Raw genomic sequence first — 20,166 nt, forward strand, 5'->3', positions numbered from 1 at the left:
GCTAATAGTTTTCGCAAATAACTTCAGCCAATAATTTTCGCTAATTATTTTCTCTAATAATTTTCACCAATTATTTTCGTCTTTTGTCACCAATAATTTTCGCCTACTGTCATCGCCTATTGTCGCCATTGACAATGCGACTACACACGCCAATACTTGGTAACATTTATTCTATTTTATGTTTTTTTATTTTAAATTGATGTTCTTCTATTCTTTTTTCTATATTAACTTCTTTGCCCATCCACCAAAGAGAGGGTGATGTATAGACCCCCACTTTGTGGCTCATTAAGCCCACGGATCCAACCCAAATCAATTAAGCCCAAGTGCTTAATCCTAGCTACACCTAATAACTGATCTATGTAAGAATATGTCCAGGTTCATTATTGTACAATATAAGGATAGAGGTTCAAAGGGATAAGAATTCTTTTGACAAAAACAAACACAATCCTCGTAGGACTCAATCTCTTCATTCATATAAAATTTACTTATTCTCATAATGTGAACTACGTTGAAACTTGATCCCTAGAGAATAGATCTTGGGTACGTAGGCAGCCATTTTTTGGTTCAGTTTCATCTCCCCCAACATCAAATTCCTCTGTTTCTTAGTGCGTTCTTTACCATTGCTCTCGTTGTGTTGAAGCAGATTACTGCCGAAACAAACATAATGCCAATTTTATTACGTAATCATTTCTCCAAAAATGTTGCGTAATAGACAACACCACCTTAAAAATCAAACCTCACAATGATATAATTTATAAAAGAAGTCATAATAGATAAGAGCATACTATATCACAAATCATTGCATTGATCATCACAATAATAGCACCTATAAAATGTCGTGAATGATTCATCAAAAATGCTGCAAAAATAGTTCTAATAATTATTAACACAATTATAGTTTTCACTAAATACTGTAAATTGTCTTAAAATTGTTGCAGGTAGTAATACAACATTTACATAATACTACATTACCAAACAGTAACGCTACCCAACAATATGCTACAACATTTACATAAATGCTATAGTACCAAACAGTAGCGCTATAGCACTGAACATTGCGCTACAATACCCAACAATACGCTACAATATGAATTTATCACATATCAAAAAGAAGAAATAGATCCATAGCATTTCAAAAATGTCATGTTACACCAAAAATATATATACACTTTGATCCATATCTAAATTATTTTCTAATCCATTCCAAACACCCTTTAAACGCCAAGCACATCTTAACAACAAATAAATTTTCCGTTACAATATTCTTCATATATTGCTACATATATCACATGTCATCGAAATCAATAACAATATTACCCATCTCACTTAATAAGTATTTCACAATTAATTCAAAAAAATCTATTATTTCAACCCAACAAACACTAAATTGCTTATTCTAAAATCCTAACATAATGGTTCAATCCACAATGACAAGACGCACCCATTTTTATTCTCATATAGGTTATACATCATTATATTTATAAGAACAAAGTAATGATAATAAATTTCATGCAAATACAATTAAATCGAAATATTAATATATGCTACCATCTTCTAGCTCATACTTATTCATATGTACCATAAAGAGCAAGTTGTGCAAAAAGCTCTAGAACTAAAAGCAGAGATTTGGCACCATAAATCAAGACTGAAGTGGAGGACTCAAGGGGCCAGAAACACAGCATTTTTTCATGCAACTTGCAAGTTCAGGCAAGGGAAATCGCTTCTAGCTGAAATTCAAAAAGAGGATGATTCTATTATTACATACAATGAAGCTCTCAAGGATTATATTGTTGAGCATTTCAAGCAGAAATTCAAAGAGTCTGTTGTAATAGCGGAAGACCAGATACTGGACTTCATTCCTAAAGTAGTAACTGAAGAAGACAACAACATGTTACTTACTATTCCAGGGAATATTGAGATTGAAAGGGATATTTTTGCTATGGATGTGGACAACTCACCTGGGCCAGACGGATTTCAAGGTCATTTTTTCCACTCTTGCTGGCATATTGTAAGGAGGGACTTCTGTGAAGCAGTGAAATCTTTCTTTAGAGATTGCCACATACCTGAGGGCATGAACTCAAACTTTATAACCTTGATTCCCAAAGATAATGAAGCAAAGAAGATCAAGCAGTATAGACCTATATGTATGGCGAATTTCTTCATCAAAATTTTATCTAAGGTCATGCAACTTAGATTGAAGACTATCATTGAGAAGTTGGTAAGTAAAGAACAAAGCGGGTTCATTACTGGAAGAAGTGCACAAGCCAACATTGGTTTGGCATCTGAGATGGTAAATGAGCTGAATACGAAGAGATATGCAGGAAATGTGGCACTCAAGATAGACATTGCTCAAGCTTATGATACTATGAGCTGGCAGTATTTGGAAAGAGTTCTATTGAGATTTGGTTTTGGAACAAGATGGATTGCTTAGGTTATAAAGATCATTATGTCAGCCAAACTTTCAGTTCTTATCAATGGTGGCCCATGTGGGTTTTTTAGTGTGGGTAGAGGACTTCGTCAAGGTGACCCTCTTGCTCCACTCCTTTTTGCTCTTGCTGAGGATCCTCTTAGTAGAGCACTAAATTGGTGTAGGACCAATGGCCTCATAAAGCCTATGGTTGCTGTTAGAGGATGTCCTGGACCAAGCCATTTGCTCTTTGCAGATGACATTATCATTTTCTCAAAGGGTGACATGAGGAGCCTAAGATGCATTAATGATTTGCTCCATATATATGCCATGATTTTAGGGCAATTTGTGAACAAAGACAAGTGTAAGCTGTTTATGGGGGGCATACCTTCTGGGAGACAGGAACTCATTCAAGAAGAGCTGGGAATTGGCATTGGCTGCCTACCTGAACGATATCTAGGTGTACCTCTCATCAAGGGGATAGTAACTAGAGAAGCAGTTGCCCCACTAATTGACAAAATCAAGAGAAAAATTACTGCTTGGAAAGGGAAATGTCTCTCCTTTCAAGGTAGAATTGTCATGGTGAACTTTGTCTTATGTAGTATCCCAATCTACAACATGGCTGTTTATAAATGGCCGATCAGTGCCATTAAAGAAGCAGAGAAGATCATTAGAAACATCTTGTGGTCAGGAGATCCTAATGAGAAAAAATTAACTACAGTGAACGGGAACAAGGTGTGTACACCGCTGAATGAAGGGGGCTTGGGCATCAAGAGACTGAGAGATACAAATCTAGCAATGCTTATGAAGATGGCTTGGAGTATTCTTAATGATGAGGGTGACTTTCCAGAATTCATGAGAAGAAAATATTTCAACAAGGAAGGAGAAACTTTTGCTTTTCACAAACCAAGTACCATATGGTCTGGGATCAAATTGGCACTAGCTGAAGTACTGCCACGAACTCACTGGATCATAGGCAATGGAAAGAATATAGATCTTTGGAGAGACTGCTGGCTTCATGGTCAATCCTTACAGCATATCATGAACTTGAGTAGTGATATTTTGAAATGATGTACAACAACCCTTGATATGATTATACACAATGATGAATGGAGAATCCTAGAGGAACTTCAATTTTTGTTGGATGAGCATGGGATTGATATCCATTCCCTTGAAAAGCCCAACAGTTCAGCGGCGGATGAGAGAGTGTGGACTCCTGAGCTTAAAGGAAAGTTTACTGTCAAATCTACATTTGGCGAGATTCGGAGTACTTTAGCCACAACATGTTGGAGCAAAGTTGTGTGGAAGAATTCAATACATCCACAATTGTCAGCAATTGCATGGAAGTTGGTTCATAAGTGTGCTGCCACTCAAGAATCGGTGAAGAAGAAAGTGGTCCAATTAGCATCTAGATGCTGTGTGTGCAGATGTAATAGTGAAGATTTGGATCACTTGTTATGGAATTGTGACTTTGCACATGACCTTTGGAAATGGATAGCAGATAAATTCCAGGTTGAAGCAACCTTTGCATCTTTCACCTAGGCCATCAATGTGGGAACATGCCTAAGTCCTAGATTGCGAGATTTATGGCTATCTGCTGTCCTTGGTGGTGCTGTCAGTCTATGAAAACATAGAAACAAAGTGTTTCATGAAGATTTTCGGAGCAACCTCAAGCTCTGCAAGTCTTTCGTCACCTCACAGGTGTTAACCACTACTTCGCTTTCAAAGAGCTTCAGCAACTTGCAAGACAAGGATGTATTAAACAACTGGGGCATTGAAAGGAAATTGAGATGGGCACCTAGAATCTAACCGTGTTGGTAGACTCTACCTGATAATGGAGTGCTTAAACTCAACACCGATGGAGCTTCTAAAGGAAATCATGGACCTGCTGTTGTGGGTGTCTCTACAAGGAATTCAGGTGGAAGTTTTGAATTCGTGTACTGCAGAAACATTGGTGTGACAACGAGCTATGTTTCAGAATGTATCGCAATACTGGAAGGCATTGAAATAGCAGTGAGCAAAGGACATACAACTATCTGGGTTGAGTCTGATTCTAAAGCTGTTGTTGCTGCCTACAACACCAAGAACATACCCTGGCAACTGAAAGCGAGATGGAGGGCACTCGAGACCAAATTAACTTTGGTCTCATTTACCAGCACGTGGCATGAGGTTAACTTGGCAGCTGATATGGCGGCAAATTATGGGATTAACTTAGTTAACAACACCAACTTTTTGTGTGAAGGAAAACCCCCATGGCTATATAAATGAGAGGTTCCGAATCTAGCCTACTATAGGTTTGACTGAGCTTGATTTGAAGTAGTTAGGGAGGCCTCTCTACTACTATATACCTGTACATTTTTTCTTTTTCTTTTCGTCATTAATACAATTCTAATCCACTTAGCAAAAAAAAAAAATCTCTTAAAATTTAAACCGCATAATTATACATCTCCTCATATTCAATCGTTTCATACAAACAAAATTAATCGACAATCCCTAGTTGAAAATAATCATAAGTGAGGTCTACTCACCTATAGTTTACGCGAAAGAATAATCATAGAACAAGAAAGGCATACTCCACATCAAGTCCAATATCAGCAAACAATAAAATACTCCAAATATAATCCAAGAAAACTCCACGTATAATCAAAGCAACACCAAACAATAATAATACTCCATACGAAAATCTCAAAGAAACACTAAGTATTGAAAACCATTTTCTTATATTCTCATTTTTTTTCCCTTCTTCTTCTTTTGCCTTATTCTTTTTATTCTTCTTTTGTTTTCATTATCTCATTATTTCTTTATTCTTCTACTTTTTCTATTGTTTTGTTTCTTTACATTATAAGCAAATCATTTTCTTTTAGATCCTAAAATTAACCTAAATACCATTCCATATTAGGGTTGTTCATAAAAACCAGAGAACCGAAAAACCGAACCGAATTGCACTGAACCGGCCACATTTTTGGTTTTCAAATGTCTCGATTCGGTTCTCAGTTTACAAAAGCAAAACCGAATCCAATCAGTTCGGCTCACAATTTGATCCTTCGGTTAATCGAGATAAACCGGACCGTTTATAAATATTTAAGTATACTAAATTTGCTGGGCTCAGAAACAATTATTACCAAGCGTCCAACACTATTGTGATGAGACATAAGGGCTCAGACCATGTGCCAGCACAAAAAACAAACAAGCCAACTTATAAGGACTCCGGTTTAATGGTTCTTCATTTTCCTTGATGACGTGGGACTAAATCCTTGACTCTGCAATGAAAGATCGAGTAACCCATTCCACCAAGTCATAAGTTCTAACTCCTCTACCCATAAACTTGACTACTTATCACCAAATTCAAAAGACCCCATTATTTAACAAAACAAATTTAATACAATCGTTGCAATCAATCCAAAAAAACCCCATAAGTTTTACTGGTTATCATAACAATTTTGAGAGATGCAGATACATATGCATATTGAAACAACTAATAAGGATCCTTAACATAGATTTCTTTCTCCACATAGACCCCTATCTCTTGAATTTTGATCCAATTAACTGAGAAGTAGTGTTTCCTTGATGTAGAAACAACTTAAAATGTTTCAATTGCAAACATAAAAATTATACATATTCACTTTTTTCAAAGTGATATCATAGAAAGAATGAAAACTTTTAAGAAGAAACAATCTCTACCTGGATAAATAAAGTGTGAAATGAAGACAAGAGAAATGTGGTGATTATTAAGATAAAGTGGAACTAGAGAGAATTGGATCTTTTCTTGATCTCCAATGGTGAGTGATTGAAGTGTTAAAGTAGTTGGGGATCCATACATACTATACATCTATACTGAAGACATGGGTTGGGAGTTGTTTTAGTCCCACATCTTGTGCTAATAGGGAAGAAAGATTATAAGCCCTTATAAAAGATTGACTTGCAGCTAATCATATTTGTGGAGCTGGGCTTGTCTAAATGCGGATTGGGCTTTGGGCTCGGGCTTCCAAATTCACTAGTTTTTGAACCCGTCCTACGAACGGGAGTCGTTATATTAAATTATTCTAAAAAATATTAGCAACTATGCATAGCTATGAGATATGAAAATTTCTTGTACTATCTATAAAAAGGAAGCAATAGACATTGATAAAACCCATTAGTTAATTTATGATTATAGTTTACTGTCGTTGCATCCAGTTTATGATTTTCCATGATTTTCCGTTAATTATTCTTTGAAGTTAGTTTAATGTAGTTGCATCCAATTCCTGATTTTATGTTAATTGTTCTTTGTGGTGAATTCAATGCATTTGCATTAAGTTTCCTATTTAGTTAATTGCATTTGCATCCAGTTTATGATTTCCTGTTAAATGTTTTTCTAGGTTAGTTTGATAGTTTACAATTTCTATACATTTTTCATACATGTAAGAGTATGTTTTTATAAACTCACTTTTGTTTTGGGTTCCTAATTACTCGTAATTACTCATATGAGAAGGATGATTGGGAACTCCTTCATATTCAAGTAAATGTATGTTTCGACCCCCACTTACGTGGCAAATGTCCATTAGTAGGGGTCTCTATTTTATTCATTTAATCAACAGGGCTAAAGCCCAATTCGCAATATCATGGATCAATGTACAAAGCCCATTAACTCATGTGTCTAAGGTGAACCTTAGCCACATGGCTTGCCACTAATGTACATTGATTTATGTCCAATTCATTTCTTATCAAAAGATAATTATCAGTTGACAGTTATATTCTATCACAATTACTCAAGCAACAAGATTACTTGAGTTACAAGGATTCTCTACTCTACCTATATAAATACCAAACTATTTTTCATAAGGAACTACGTTGAAACTTGATCCCTAGAGAATAGATCTTGGGTACGTAGGCAGCCATTATTTGGTTCAGTTTCATCTCCCCCAACATCAAATTCCTCTGTTTCTTAGTGCGTTCTTTACCATTGCTCTCGTTGTGTTGAAGCAGCTTACAGCCAAAACATAATTGGCACCGTCTGTGGGGAACCTAGAATTCATTATCACGTGAAACAATCTAGACGGTAAGCACAAGAAGCAGACCAAATAGTCGACATATTCCTCCTGCTAATAGGACTCGCAACCCTCGAAATTCAAATCGGCCAATATAAGAACCGTTGAACAATCAAGTTGCTCCTAGTGGTAGGATCAATTCTCAATGACCAACCGTCAGAAGTAGCGGCGACCACCACTTCCTCGCTACCGCCACTCCTAATACGGTTGAGCGTGAGTTACGACGAGTCAAAAATTTAAAATAGGAACTTGAGAAAGAAGCTGGCAAAGAGGCAAAGGCCGGTGGACGATGCTGCAAATTCAACAACATCAAGGCGACCACGAAGGGACGCAGGCCATTCCAGTGTATGGAACCGTCTTGAAAATCCACTCCATCGTCCTCAACAACATGTTATTTCTCAAACACAATCAACCAGTGCACACTCTAAGAGTAATGACCCTATTACCCGTACTTATGAGGAGAATCGGATTGGCAGGGATAACTACTACCCTAGACATGTCCAATCTCAAATGGAAGATTTACCTCTGAGAAGCAATTTCAGGGAAGACCGCCATCCGAGATATGTCCGATATGACTGGGAAGGCGGGCATCCCAAACAAGAGCAACAAAACATGGAGAAGTGGTATAATTATACCGACCACCCGGCCAAGGGTGACTACCGGCCTAGACAAGCTGGTTACAGGGATAGACAAAGACAATCACCGGTCGGATGATCGCGCGTCTTGCCAAAAGATCTCTAACTCCAATAAGAGATAATGGAAGGTATCCTTCTCCACATGGGCACGACCGGGGGCGTCCAGTTGTTCGAGCCAATACTTTAACTCTAACAGAACAACAGTTGAAAGAGTTGATTGCAAAAGAACTTAACAATGGAGAGTCAAGGGATGTAAGAATGAAAAACTTGACAGTCAATGATGGCATACTTGATAAGTTTTTGCTCAACATTCAAGAAGCTTACCACCATCCCGACTTCAAACAAACCGATTTTGAACTTTATGATGAGTCGGAAGGAGATCCTGGCTTGCATGTTCTATCGTTCAAAAATAAGTTGGTGTTATGGGGTGGAGATGATCCGCTCATGTGTAAACTCTTTCCATCAACTCTAAAGGGAGAAACATTATGCTGGTTTAGTTAGTTGCCTTCAAGATCAATTCACCAATTCAATGAACTAGAAAATTAGTTTGTTAATCATTTCTGCCACAATTGCAAGACGCCAAAGGATGTCGACTCACTTCTGAACATCAAGCAAATACGTGACGAAAAATTACGTACTTTTGTTACTAGGTTCCGGAAGGTAGCAGCACTGCCGCCGACGCTACTGCAAACGGCGGTACAAACGCCTCCAAAAGAAGGCGTCACGGAAGATAGTATAAGGAAAACCTTCATCCCAGACTGGACCGACCTGACAGGGAAGGCCGACCTCGCAGATTTGAGGAAAATCGTCATCCTAGACAGGTCCGACCATGCAGGGAAAGAAGGCGTCACGGAAGACAGTATAAGGAAAACCTTCATCCCAGACTGGACCGACCTGACAAGGAAGGCCGACCTCGAAGATTTGAGGAAAATCGTCATCCTAGACAGGTCCGACCAGGCAGGGAAAGAAGGCGTCACGGAAGACAGTATAAGGAAAACCTTCATCCCAGACTGGACCGAACTGACAGGGAAGGCCGACCTCGCAGATTTGAGGAAAATCGCCATCCTAGACAAGTCCGACCAGATAGGGAAAGAAGGTGTCACGGAAGAAAGTATAAGAGAAACCTTCATCCTAGACTGGACCGACCTGACAGGGAAGGCCGACCTCGCAGATTTGAGAAAAGCGCCATCCCGCATGTGTCCACTGCCGCAGGAGAGAAGGTGTCACAGAAACAACTAGAGAGAAGACCACAATCCCAAACAAACTACCGACCTAGATAGGCTGGTTACACGCAAAAAAAAAGACAATCTCCAGTCAGACCTGAATGAAGAATCTATGGAAGACATTCTGCCGCCAATAACTGGGGGCGACGAAGACCAACATGAAAACTCAATTCCTAATCCCATTGACCTATGGATTGTTTACTCAGATGGCTCCCATAGTAAATCTGGGTCTGGAATTGGATGCATTTTTTGTTAAACCCGACGGAGAAAAGATTGGGAAATTTGTGCGACTTGGCTTCGCCACTTCAAATAATGAAGCCGAGTATGAGGCTACCATTTGTGCCTTGAGAACAACTTTGACACTGGGGCGCGAAAGCTCCAGTTATATACGGATTCTCGCCTTGTTGCCAATCAGTTTGGTGGGTCTTTTGAAGCAAGAGATGAGCATATGGCAGCTTATCTTAGTTTCATACATAGTCTTGTTCGACAATTTGATTGCATCTCTATCACTCAAAGACCCCGAAATGACTTACGTCATGCCGATTCATTGGCTTATCTCTCCGCCGCCGTTAGAAGCGAAGGGTCAAGACACATCACTTTTGCAGTCATCTTTTCGTCAGTCTAAGTTTGAACATTTTTACGCTCGCTTAGTTCGTTATTCTCATTACGAAAAAATCTGACGGAGTTACCACATTTACCCGTCGGTTTAAGTTTGAATGCTTTTTTCGCTTTAGTTCATTACTATCATTACGAAAAAATCGAAGTTACCACATTTAGCTTCGTCAGCTTAAATTTGAATGCTTTTACGCTCGCTTAGTTCATTACTATCATTACGACAAAATCTGACGAAGTTACTACGTTTAACTTCGCCAGTCTAAGTTTGAACGCTTTTATGCTCGCTTAGTCCATTACTATTGTTCCGACAAAATCTGACGAGGTTACCACGTTTAGCTTCGTCAGCCTACGTTTGAACGATTTTATGCTCGCTTAGCCTAATTTTGCAAAGTTAAGTACGCATTGGGGGCGTCTCGTTCTATTTCATTTCAACTGCATAAATCTACAACATTGTCAGTTTTCCACAGGTATGTTATCTGACACAACAACACTATTCAATAACAAACCCATCTTTATTTTTATTTTTCATCAAAAGAAGTTTTAGCTCTATGGTATTATATTCACACAATTACCTAATCAATTATCTCTGTCAATTGTCTTACGGTTGTTCGATTAAATCTTCATTTTCTTCTTCGAAATCTGCGTTCGCTTCGCTTAGCGTTTTCGGTTAACTATTTTCCGCAGTAATTATTTTTTCTAAGGCATTGTGCCGATCTTTCTACGAAAAATTTTCCGAGCGAAAATTTTCATCAACTTCATTATTTTGTCCAAGGCATTGTGCCGATATTTCTACGAAAAATTTTCCGAGTTAAACTTTTCGTCAACTTCATTATTTTTTCTAAGGCATTGTGCCGACCTTTCTACGAAAAAATTTCCGAGCGAAAATTTTCGTCAGCTTCATTATTTTTTCAAAGGCATTGTGCCGATCTTTATACGAAAAATTTTCCGAGCGAAAATTTTCGTCAGCTTCATTATTTTTTCAAAGGCATTGTGCCGATCTTTCTACGAAAAATTTTCCGAGCGAAAATTTTCGTCAACTTCATTATTTTTTCTAAGGCATTGTGCCGATCTTTCTACGAAAAATTTTCCGAGTTAAACTTTTCGTCAACTTCATTATTTTTTCTAAGGCACTGTGCCGACCTTTCTACGAAAAATTTTCCGAGCGAAAATTTTCTTCAACTTCATTATTTTTTCTAAGGCATTGTGTCGATCTTTTCTTTAAAAATTTTCCGGCGAAAATTTTTTTCAAACTTTCATTATTTTTCTAAGACATTGTGCCGATCTTTCTACGAAAAATTTTCCGAGCGAAAATTTTCGTCAATATCGTTATTTTTTCTAAGGCATTCTGCAGATCTTTCTACGATAAATTTTCCGAACGAAAATTTTCGTCAACGTCATTATTTTTTTATTTTTTTATTTTTTTTCTAAGGCATTAAGCCGAACTTTCTGAGCGAAACTTTCCGAGGCTCGTACAACCGTCGTTTCTCCGTGCGGCAAAAATTCGCATTACGTTAACTTTCTAAGCGAAAACTTTATTCAGCTTCTTTATTATTATTATTTTTTTATTTTCTTTTACGGCATTGCGGCGCGGTCACCCTGAGCAAAACCTTTCTTCAGTTTTTTTTTTTTTTTTTTTTCTAAGGCGTTAAAATCTTTCCGCTCGATATTTCTCGTCAATATCTTTTGCTCGTAATTCCGCCGTTTCTACCTGCGACGACAAAATTAAACTTTTCGTCAGTCTTTTAGACTTAACCAAAATTTTAAGATAACTGATAAAAAAAATACTAACATACCTGTTTTATGCTGACACAACTCTTTGACACAGTTTTTTTCATATTCTCTGGACTTTTCTCTGTCTTCTTTGACATTCTCCGTCTTCTTCGGCAGTCCAAATTCAATTTTGATCGAAACCCAACAATTTGAACTTAATATCCTAGCAGATCCAATTTGAAACTGATCAATCTTGACCTAGATTATGTAGGTCAATCTTTAGTTGCATATCCAATTTGAAATTACCAACATCTCGTAATAAAGAGAAATTCCAAGAGACTTCATTGTAAAACCACGCTCTGCTTCATCTGACAAGGAAAAGAGAACACGATAATGCCATGAATCGGTTTAACAGCAAACACGATAATACTTCATCTACCCGCTTCGTTGAAACCAACGAAGGCACGTTACGGACTTTTGTTTTCGTGTTTATCAGTACTAGATCGTGACTTCTTTTTTCTCGTTTCTTCTCTAAGATTTGTGCTAGGCCTAGACTTCTCTCTTACTGTTTTTCGATTGAGTTTATTTTGTTATTAGTTCCCATCACACGTTTCCAGCTCTTAATATATTATCTCCGTCTCCTTTTCAAATCTTTGGTGTTCAATTCCGTCCGTATCACGTGCACAAGTGTACATTTTTGTTTGACAAGGAATTTGTCTTTATGTTGATCCAATCGGTCCTCATGCCATGTGAATATAATCTCTTTTTGTCAAATTATGAATCTAATGCGAACCCAACCATCATTATCTCTTTTTGTCATCATGTGACCCCAACTATTTTTGTCACTCGTGTGAATCTAATGTGACCCCGGTTTCCCCATACTGGACCGACCTAGTTACCCAATTTTGACAATCTTTGAAAACTAGAGACTCGACCCTCTTTTACTCCGCTCACCAACTAATGGGTCTGCCAGTATAGCCCCATCACTATTTTGAATAGATTTTATCTTTTTGCATATTTCTATTAATGCTAAGGTTGATATATCCTGATTACAAATTGGTTTTAATTTCTTTATCAATTTTTTGTCACCTATTTTAATTCTCGCTTCACCCTCTATCAATTAATTACATTGCAGCCTCATATAAATTAGTTTAAAATTATTTAACACACAATATTTCAGGCCTTTTTCTCGACATTCCATTTTTCTATCATTTCCTTTCGCATGATACTTCGTTATACACTACGCTTACTCTTTTCTTATTCCAAGTTTTCCTTGATTTTTCTTTTCTTCTTTGCCATGTGAACTTTGTTCGCATGACAAAGAGGGTTTCGACCCCCACCTAAGTGGCAAACGTCCATTAGTAGGGGTCTCTATTTTATTCATTTAATCAACGGGGCTAAAGCCCATTCGCAATATTATGGATCAATGTACAGGGCCCATTAACTCATGTGTCTAAGGCTGAACCTTAGCCACATGGCTTGCCACTAATGTACATTGATTTATGTCCAGATTCATTTCTTATCAAAAAGATAATTATCAGTTGACAGTTATATTCTATCACAATTACTCAAGCAACAATATTACTTGAGTTACAAGGATTCTCTACTCTACCTATATAAATACCAAACTATTTTTCATAAGGAACTACGTTGAAACTTGATCCCTAGAGAATAGATCTTGGGTACGTAGGTAGCCATTATTTGGTTCAGTTTCATCTCCCCCAACATCAAATTCCTCTGTTTCTTAGTGCGTTATTTACCATTGCTCTCGTTGTGTTGAAGCAGTTTACTGCCAAAACAATGTACTTGAACAAATGATTACTCTTGGAAGTCTAGTTTACTTCTAAAGTACATTATCTGCAATTTTAGAACCCCTTTCTGCATCTGTATTTAGTTTCTGATTATTTATGCTTTGTGCGTGGCATCCTCCTTTAATTCTATGCTTCTGCTCTGAATTTGGCAATGCAGAGGTTTCTTCAAGCACGGAACATTGTGAACCCCTTAGCTTACTGCTTACATAGCTACTGGGATCTTTTTCTTGCATTTGCTTCTCACTTGTCTATGAGCTTTCAAATGGGATTTTAAATGTGTTATGATATATTGATTTGGTATCTGCTTACTTTCAATTTCGTCATGTTATATGAAACAGAAAAATGAGTTGTAACAACGCACAAAGAAAACATTGTGCGCTATGCTTTCCAGCTTTTCGCACTTTGCATAATTGGTTTAGAATTAATATTTTAAACCCATCACTTCTGATTATGTTAGAATTAATATTTTAAATCTAGCACTTTTGATTATGTCATACTGGCAAGTGGCAACGCAATTTTTTTTTTTTTTTTCTGTAATATACATGAGTAGAGCAATTTATCTGTTCAAAGATACCTGTCATTCTTTCCCCGTGGTTTGATGATTGGGGATAGCTCTTAAATTCCATTTGTACACAAAACCTTGGCTAAAAATGTCTGATAAGTCATCTCATCTCCAAGATTGAACAGATAATTATGTAGAGAGAATCATAACTCTACCATTTCCTCTTTATAATTACCTTCAGATAATCAATATCTAAAATAATACTTCTAATATCTGTACTGGATATTCCGCGACGTGCTTCAATTCTTCCAACCTAAACTTTAAAAAGTTAGTGATATATAACATATGAAAAATCATATTAAATAAAAAAAACTTGCCTCTGTTCGTTGTTTGATATTCATTGATTTTTCGAGGAATTCGATTCTTTCTTGTTATTCGTTGAAGAACTTTCGCTTGATTTTCAACTCCTTGAAGTTGTAGTCAACAACTTTGAATTCATTAACTTTTTGTGTAAATTCAATAGCCCGTCTTGCTGCAGTGTTTTCAGTCTCTTCAATGGATTTTGATGGTACTCCTTTAAAACTTATGATTTCAGACGCACCTTCCACACCAACTACATCATTTCTCACCCTGACGCTTGCATTGTACATTCCGTTATGTATTGAATTTTCGTAAAAAGGTTGATCCAGATTTAGATCTTTCGTTATTTCTTCCAGCATGGGTTTGAATGACACTTCAATCCCTCTTGAATATTGTTCTATTCTCATCTCCATAGTGATCTTTTTCTGTTTTTTGTATAAGATAGACAAGAAAGAATGTTATGTTCACATTGTAGTAAGTAGAAGATTATTTTTTTAATCGAAATAACTAAATGTAGCAATACACATAAAAAAAAAATATATATATATACTTGTTTTAAAAAATTGTACCTTTTATGCTTCTTGTAGATCCATATTGAGAACAATATATCAACTTATTAGACATGATATGGAAGAATTAAAAAAATTTGATAGGTAATATTGGAAAACTTTATTTGATTCATGTATTGGTAAAACTACTCTGCCTTATGGATGTAGCATTTGGAGTAAAAATGAATGGGTGACCATATTGTTAGTGCCTTTGAAGCTAATTCTAATTTGTTTTAGGTTGAAAGGTATGGCAACGAAACATTGAGTATGAATGATTTATTGGTTAAATATTGTGGGATTAGTGATACTGGTAGTTTAAAGATTTGGGTATGACTGTTTTATTTTCTGCTTATTACGCTATCACTGGTATTCCTGCCATTTTGTTTTTACCTACGGATAGAATATCAATGGTGCAATTGGTTCAACCTATTGCGAATGGTGCTTTTGTTTTGAGTTTTGATAGGAGATTATGGCTGAGTTGCCTTTGCAGCAGTTTGATTGGGAAGTACCGGATTGGGTTCATGTGTAAGGAATTATGACTTGTTGATAGGATGCTTAGGCTTGTGGTTGTTAGTTCTGGTCATGGGCTGAAATTCAGCATACAACTATCTGTTCGAATATTTATGCTGAATTCATGGATTAAAATAACACATGTTAACTAATATTATTAAAAAATCTAATAAGATTGAAAAAAAAAATTATTGGAATGTGTACTTTTTTTTTGTAGTAGCTCTGAATCCTTGTTTATGATGATAAGTTTTCTTAAAATTATTTTACTTGAGGTATTGTTGTGGTGTATTTATAGGTTTAAATTGATTAGGCTTACCTATTTTATTAGATGTTTAGTTTGTATATTATTCTAACTTCATATATATCTATAATTGTACTATTCGGCTAATGTCGCAAATATAGTTTGGTGTCTTTAACTTGGGCTTAAGCCCATTATATTTTTCACGAATAGACTTGAGGATTTTTTTTTCTTTTTCATGTTTGAGATCGGTTATTTCAACATACCACTTGATTTCACGTCTGAATCTCTTAATTTCGTATTCTTCAAGTGTTAACATTTTGGCTATATCTCATCACATTTCTTTACTTGTTTTAACATTTCCCACACTTCTTGTTTCTTGTGAGGCAGACTAATAGAGGCTTAATTAACACGTTTTTCAATCAAATCGACTTTAAAACAACCCCAATTACCATCAAAATTGTTATGTTGGAATCATAATTTGTAATTTTATAGTTTATTATGAGAAGGCTTTTGTGCATGTCAGGTTGGTGTGATTGGGAATTTGGTCCACTCATCCCCAAACATAAAGAAGGATGTTCTAGTTGCCGGAGCTTTACAACCTGTAATTGGATTACTAAGGTACTTCGTCATTGCAGGCCTTGAAATCCTTATTATATGTTCTTATTGCATACATATCTCAAGAAGGTATCTCAAGAAGGATGTGTAATGAACACAGTAGAACACTTTGTGTTCATTGGATGTTTTTTCTTTCATGTACTGTTGTTCGGAGAGGCAAATGGGAGGCAGCTTTGTTACTTGGGCAGTTTGCTGGTACAGATTCAGATTGCATACTTAAAGAACAATAGCAGTTATTTTTAATGTTAATAGTATTGTTGTGAGTAGAAGTGTTTGTGTTGTTGAGATGCTTCAATCTCCAGATACACAGCTTAGTGAAATGTCAGCCTCTACATTGGGGAGATTGGCACAGGTATGTAAGGATTGGTTGGTTTTGTTTGATTCTTTTGTATCAATTATTGTGGTTTTATTTGGAACTTATGTGTTCTATTTGATGTAGTCTCTTGACGCTATGGAATACATGTTATTTATTAGGTAGTAGTTAATCTTGTGGGATTTTTATTGCAAGGAGTGTGGAGCCTTTTGGCAAGTCAAGATGCTGTAGGTCTTGTGCATAATCTCCCAAATGGTCTGAATCCCCAGTCAAGCATTACTTTGACATCTAGTCATCTTGTTGGATTGAAAAGTTCACTTTGCCGAATAAATGTATTGCTCTTTAATTTTTACCCATTTGTCTGTCTTTCAAATTTTGCAATTTCATGAAATCGTCCCCGCCCATCTATCTGTTGACATATCTAATCTTAACAATAAGTGAATCTTTCTTCGAATCTTAGGATGCGGATTCCAAGGTGCTGGATAGGTTCCTTAGATTACAAATTAGCTTGCCGAACTTTATAGTTTCCTCTGAGTTGTAGGATAAAAGCTTGCGTTGCAATTTCTTATTGATTTTGACTGCTTTACAAGAAAAGGTTTATAGCCTAAAGAACGTAGCCCTCCCAGTTTCTCTTCTTCCATGAGAATTATGTTATCCACGCAGTTTTCTATTCAACGGTCGTGCTTAATTGCTTGAACATTTCACACCTCTTGATCGGCCTAGGCTTATACCCTTGTTCAGATACTTTCTGATATAATATGTGATAAAAATGAATGCCTCTGACAACATAGGAAAGATTCCTTCAATCTTTGGGACTTGAGTGTATATTATTTTGTTTGTGTATATAGGTCAGGCTATATTGACACCCCTATATGACTTCCTGAGTTGAATTTTTACACTGAAGCATACGACACAATATACAATGTGAAGGCCATTACTCGTTTGTTTGCTGATATGGGCAATTCTTACGTTGAGTTTATTGCAACTGGTACTTTATTACATGCTACATTACACTTATCTTAGACAACTTGACATGGTTTTGGTGTCACCTATCTGGGAGCTTTTTAAGCTGCATTGACTGCTATCAAAGTTGATGTACTTGCTTTGTATCTCATGATGTAGTATATTTTACTCTGCGAGTTGGAATATTAGTTTAACTTAGATCTGAAAAAGTAGGCCTAAACCAATTTCACTCAAAATTTTCATATAACCACTATCACAGCATGAAATTTTGTTGCTGTAGATATTTTCTTGACTGCTTGGTGAGCCATAAATTTCCATGCCTCGTTAAACACATTGAGTTCACTATAACGCAAAATTACTGCTGCCAAGTTTGACTATTCTGCGTTTCTAATAAAGGATTTGTGCTCTTCTGTTTACTGTTTTGCATTTCCATTCATTAATTTTGACAACCGTAGCCTATTTTGTGCTCTTTGAGAATGCTTTTTCTATATGGCATGATGAGGTGAGCGAGATGGAATTTTTTTATTAGATATATGTGTGCTAGCTATACATTTACCTTTTGTTTTTTTCTCTTTCATATTGTTTTATCTAGCTATAGTAATTCCTTATGGATGAAAACATATTTATTGTTTATTCTCTGGAAAATTCACACATATGAGCCTCAAGCTGTCACGTGGATGTGGTTGTATTACCTTCTACCTAATACCTTGTCCCTCTTTGACGTTTGATGATCTTGACACCACATGCTATATCTGTAGGTAGGTTCAGAGCCAGGGATGATATATATAACAATAAAAAACTCTTGTGTTACTTTACTATGAAATATTGTACTTTCTATTATTATATGTTTATATTTTATAATAGCTTCCCTGTGTATGTGTTTAGTGCCCAACCTGCATTTGCCTCCTCATGGATGAATTTTGTTTGATGTTGAATGTTCTCAGAAAGGATTTAATCATTTGAGGTTGTGTATTTTCATATCAGAAAGTATCATCAAAAGCTAAGATATATTTCTGGTGTAAGAATGTAGTATGATGTGGTTTAGGGAGAGTGATATACATATAAAGTTCCTCCGTGTCATCCCTAATACTTGGAAAGACTTGTATAGCACATGCCCATATTTGCAACTAATTTCAAATATCTTTTGTCTGTGTTTTCTTAATCCAAGTGTATTAAGTATCTTTCAGTTTTGGTCAAAGCTGTTGTAATAAGGATGCTTTCTAGCTTAAACCTTTTTTCATCTGATGCAGCTAGCTGTTCTAGCAGGAGATTTCCTGCTTTCTAGAGCTTGTGTAACACTTGCTTCGTTGAAAAATACAGAGGCAAGGTTCTTTTCTCTTCCTAATATATCTATATACGTTCTCAGTAGTTGTCAATCCTTCCCATGTTACCGATTTACCCGTATGAATTCTTTGCGCCTACAAAAATTTCTAAATGGTCTGTCGCACATAGTTGGTCCAGATAGGGGACATCCTGTTGAAGGCTCCAATAATACAACTGTTTTTATGATTAATTTTTTTTTGTTTAAAAGATTTGCGACATCCTGTTGAATACTCCTAGTCTTATCTAATGGGCATGCATTCACTTCCCCATAGACTGATGTATTTAATTGCTTCCTACATTAAAAGTACAATAATCATAATAAGAAAGTCTTTCATAATTGGGCCCTAGTCAAGTTCACCTTCTAATTTGGCAGTGTTCTGTTCCTCTCACCAGCTAGTGTCTTCTTAATCATATTCAAGACCATTTTGAGTGGGGAATAATTATACTCTTCGAACCCACTGTGCCTTGCCTCTATTTCACTTCAGTTTCTACTTTGAAGAGCTCTTAAGAGGTTTAGTGATGGACTGCACTCTAATATTCTTATCAGGAAAATAAACATTATTTGAATGTGTCCCTTCAATACCAGAGGAGAAGTATAAAAAACTGCAGATGAGAGTGAGGAGGGTGCAGCGACATTTTCTTTGGACCCTAAAGCCTGTGAAATATGACATATTTCACATGATCCTTCTTGTGGTTGTCTTTTTACTGCCGCCACTAATGTTTGTCTCTTAGTTTGTATTGCTAATTTTTCTGATTGTTCTTTTGCAGACCCATACTCAGGATCATATCCACCACCACCACCATACTGATAAAAGAGATGATATGATACACTGCTCCCCTATCGTGGGAGAAGTTGCCTACTCAGATGAAGATCTCAGAGCTCTTATGATTGTCTTGTGCATGGATTATCAAGGCTTGGTTGTCAATTGTGATTGTATATTGGCTAACTTCACAAAGATGCTATTGGCTAACATCTCGAGAATTTGAATGCTTTGTTTATAGCCAGAATAGTTGATGGTTTGATATGTTTATATTTTCTCAGTGGTTTGTTATTCGATAGCCGTATGTTAGTTTTGGGTAAACATGTACTTTTTATTTAGCTAGCTGGATAAAAATCAATAAATTCATTGAATTTAGTTCGAGTTATACATATTAAGCATGAATTTGCAAAATTACATTTTGTTGGATTCTAACATATTCTCATTAAACGTTGAGCTTTGAGAGGACAGTGTTGCTTATATTCTGGTATCTTAATATGGATTTCACTCAAAGGCATGGCATGGATGCAAATTTCTGTCAAATTATATTTTTCAGTTTTGCATCATCTTAAACGTAAACTTGGCAGCAAGACCACCTAAGCACA

The 20,166-nt window shown here is 36.4% G+C and overlaps 2 protein-coding genes across 6 annotated transcripts; both read left to right on the forward strand.

Annotated features, from left to right (window-relative positions):
- The first annotated feature begins 3,496 nt into the window (after nucleotides 1-3,496).
- On the forward strand, nucleotides 3,497-4,675 carry LOC147522917 (uncharacterized). Its single transcript, XM_086568999.1, has 2 exons — nucleotides 3,497-3,919; nucleotides 4,229-4,675. The coding sequence occupies exons 1-2, from the start codon at nucleotides 3,497-3,499 to the stop codon at nucleotides 4,673-4,675; spliced, it is 870 nt and encodes a 289-aa protein (XP_086425125.1).
- An 11,083-nt stretch (nucleotides 4,676-15,758) lies between these two features.
- Nucleotides 15,759-19,949, forward strand: LOC147522918 (uncharacterized). Of its 5 annotated transcripts, none has more exons than XR_015215191.1 (4): nucleotides 15,759-16,207; nucleotides 16,507-16,556; nucleotides 16,713-18,802; nucleotides 19,572-19,949. XR_015215191.1 is itself a non-coding variant. In XM_086595993.1 (4 exons), the coding sequence occupies exons 1-4, from the start codon at nucleotides 16,288-16,290 to the stop codon at nucleotides 19,788-19,790; spliced, it is 453 nt and encodes a 150-aa protein (XP_086452119.1). In that variant the 5' UTR covers nucleotides 15,777-16,287; the 3' UTR covers nucleotides 19,791-19,949. The 5 variants fall into 5 exon arrangements, 1 of the variants encoding a protein (XP_086452119.1); XR_015215190.1 differs by having other exon boundaries at nucleotides 15,761-16,399; XR_015215189.1 differs by having other exon boundaries at nucleotides 15,770-16,556; nucleotides 16,713-16,849; nucleotides 18,731-18,802.
- Nucleotides 19,950-20,166: the final 217 nt, after the last annotated feature.

The sequence above is a fragment of the Coptis chinensis genome, chromosome 1 (genome assembly GCF_015680905.1).
Source record: "Coptis chinensis isolate HL-2020 chromosome 1, ASM1568090v1, whole genome shotgun sequence".
NCBI classification, from domain to species: domain Eukaryota; kingdom Viridiplantae; phylum Streptophyta; class Magnoliopsida; order Ranunculales; family Ranunculaceae; genus Coptis; species Coptis chinensis.

Bases quoted from the DNA above. Each gene is read 5' to 3' on its own strand.
- LOC147522917 (XM_086568999.1), top strand. From the start codon at position 3,497: ATGATTATACACAATGATGAATGGAGAATCCTAGAGGAACTTCAATTT. The intron at 3,920-4,228 runs GTTGAAGCAACC...CCGTGTTGGTAG, and splicing joins GGATAGCAGATAAATTCCAG to ACTCTACCTGATAATGGAGT.
- LOC147522918 (XM_086595993.1), top strand. From the start codon at position 16,288: ATGTGTAATGAACACAGTAGAACACTTTGTGTTCATTGGATGTTTTTT. The intron at 16,557-18,730 runs GTATGTAAGGAT...CATCTGATGCAG, and splicing joins CATTGGGGAGATTGGCACAG to CTAGCTGTTCTAGCAGGAGA. The intron at 18,803-19,571 runs GCAAGGTTCTTT...GTTCTTTTGCAG, and splicing joins CTTCGTTGAAAAATACAGAG to ACCCATACTCAGGATCATAT.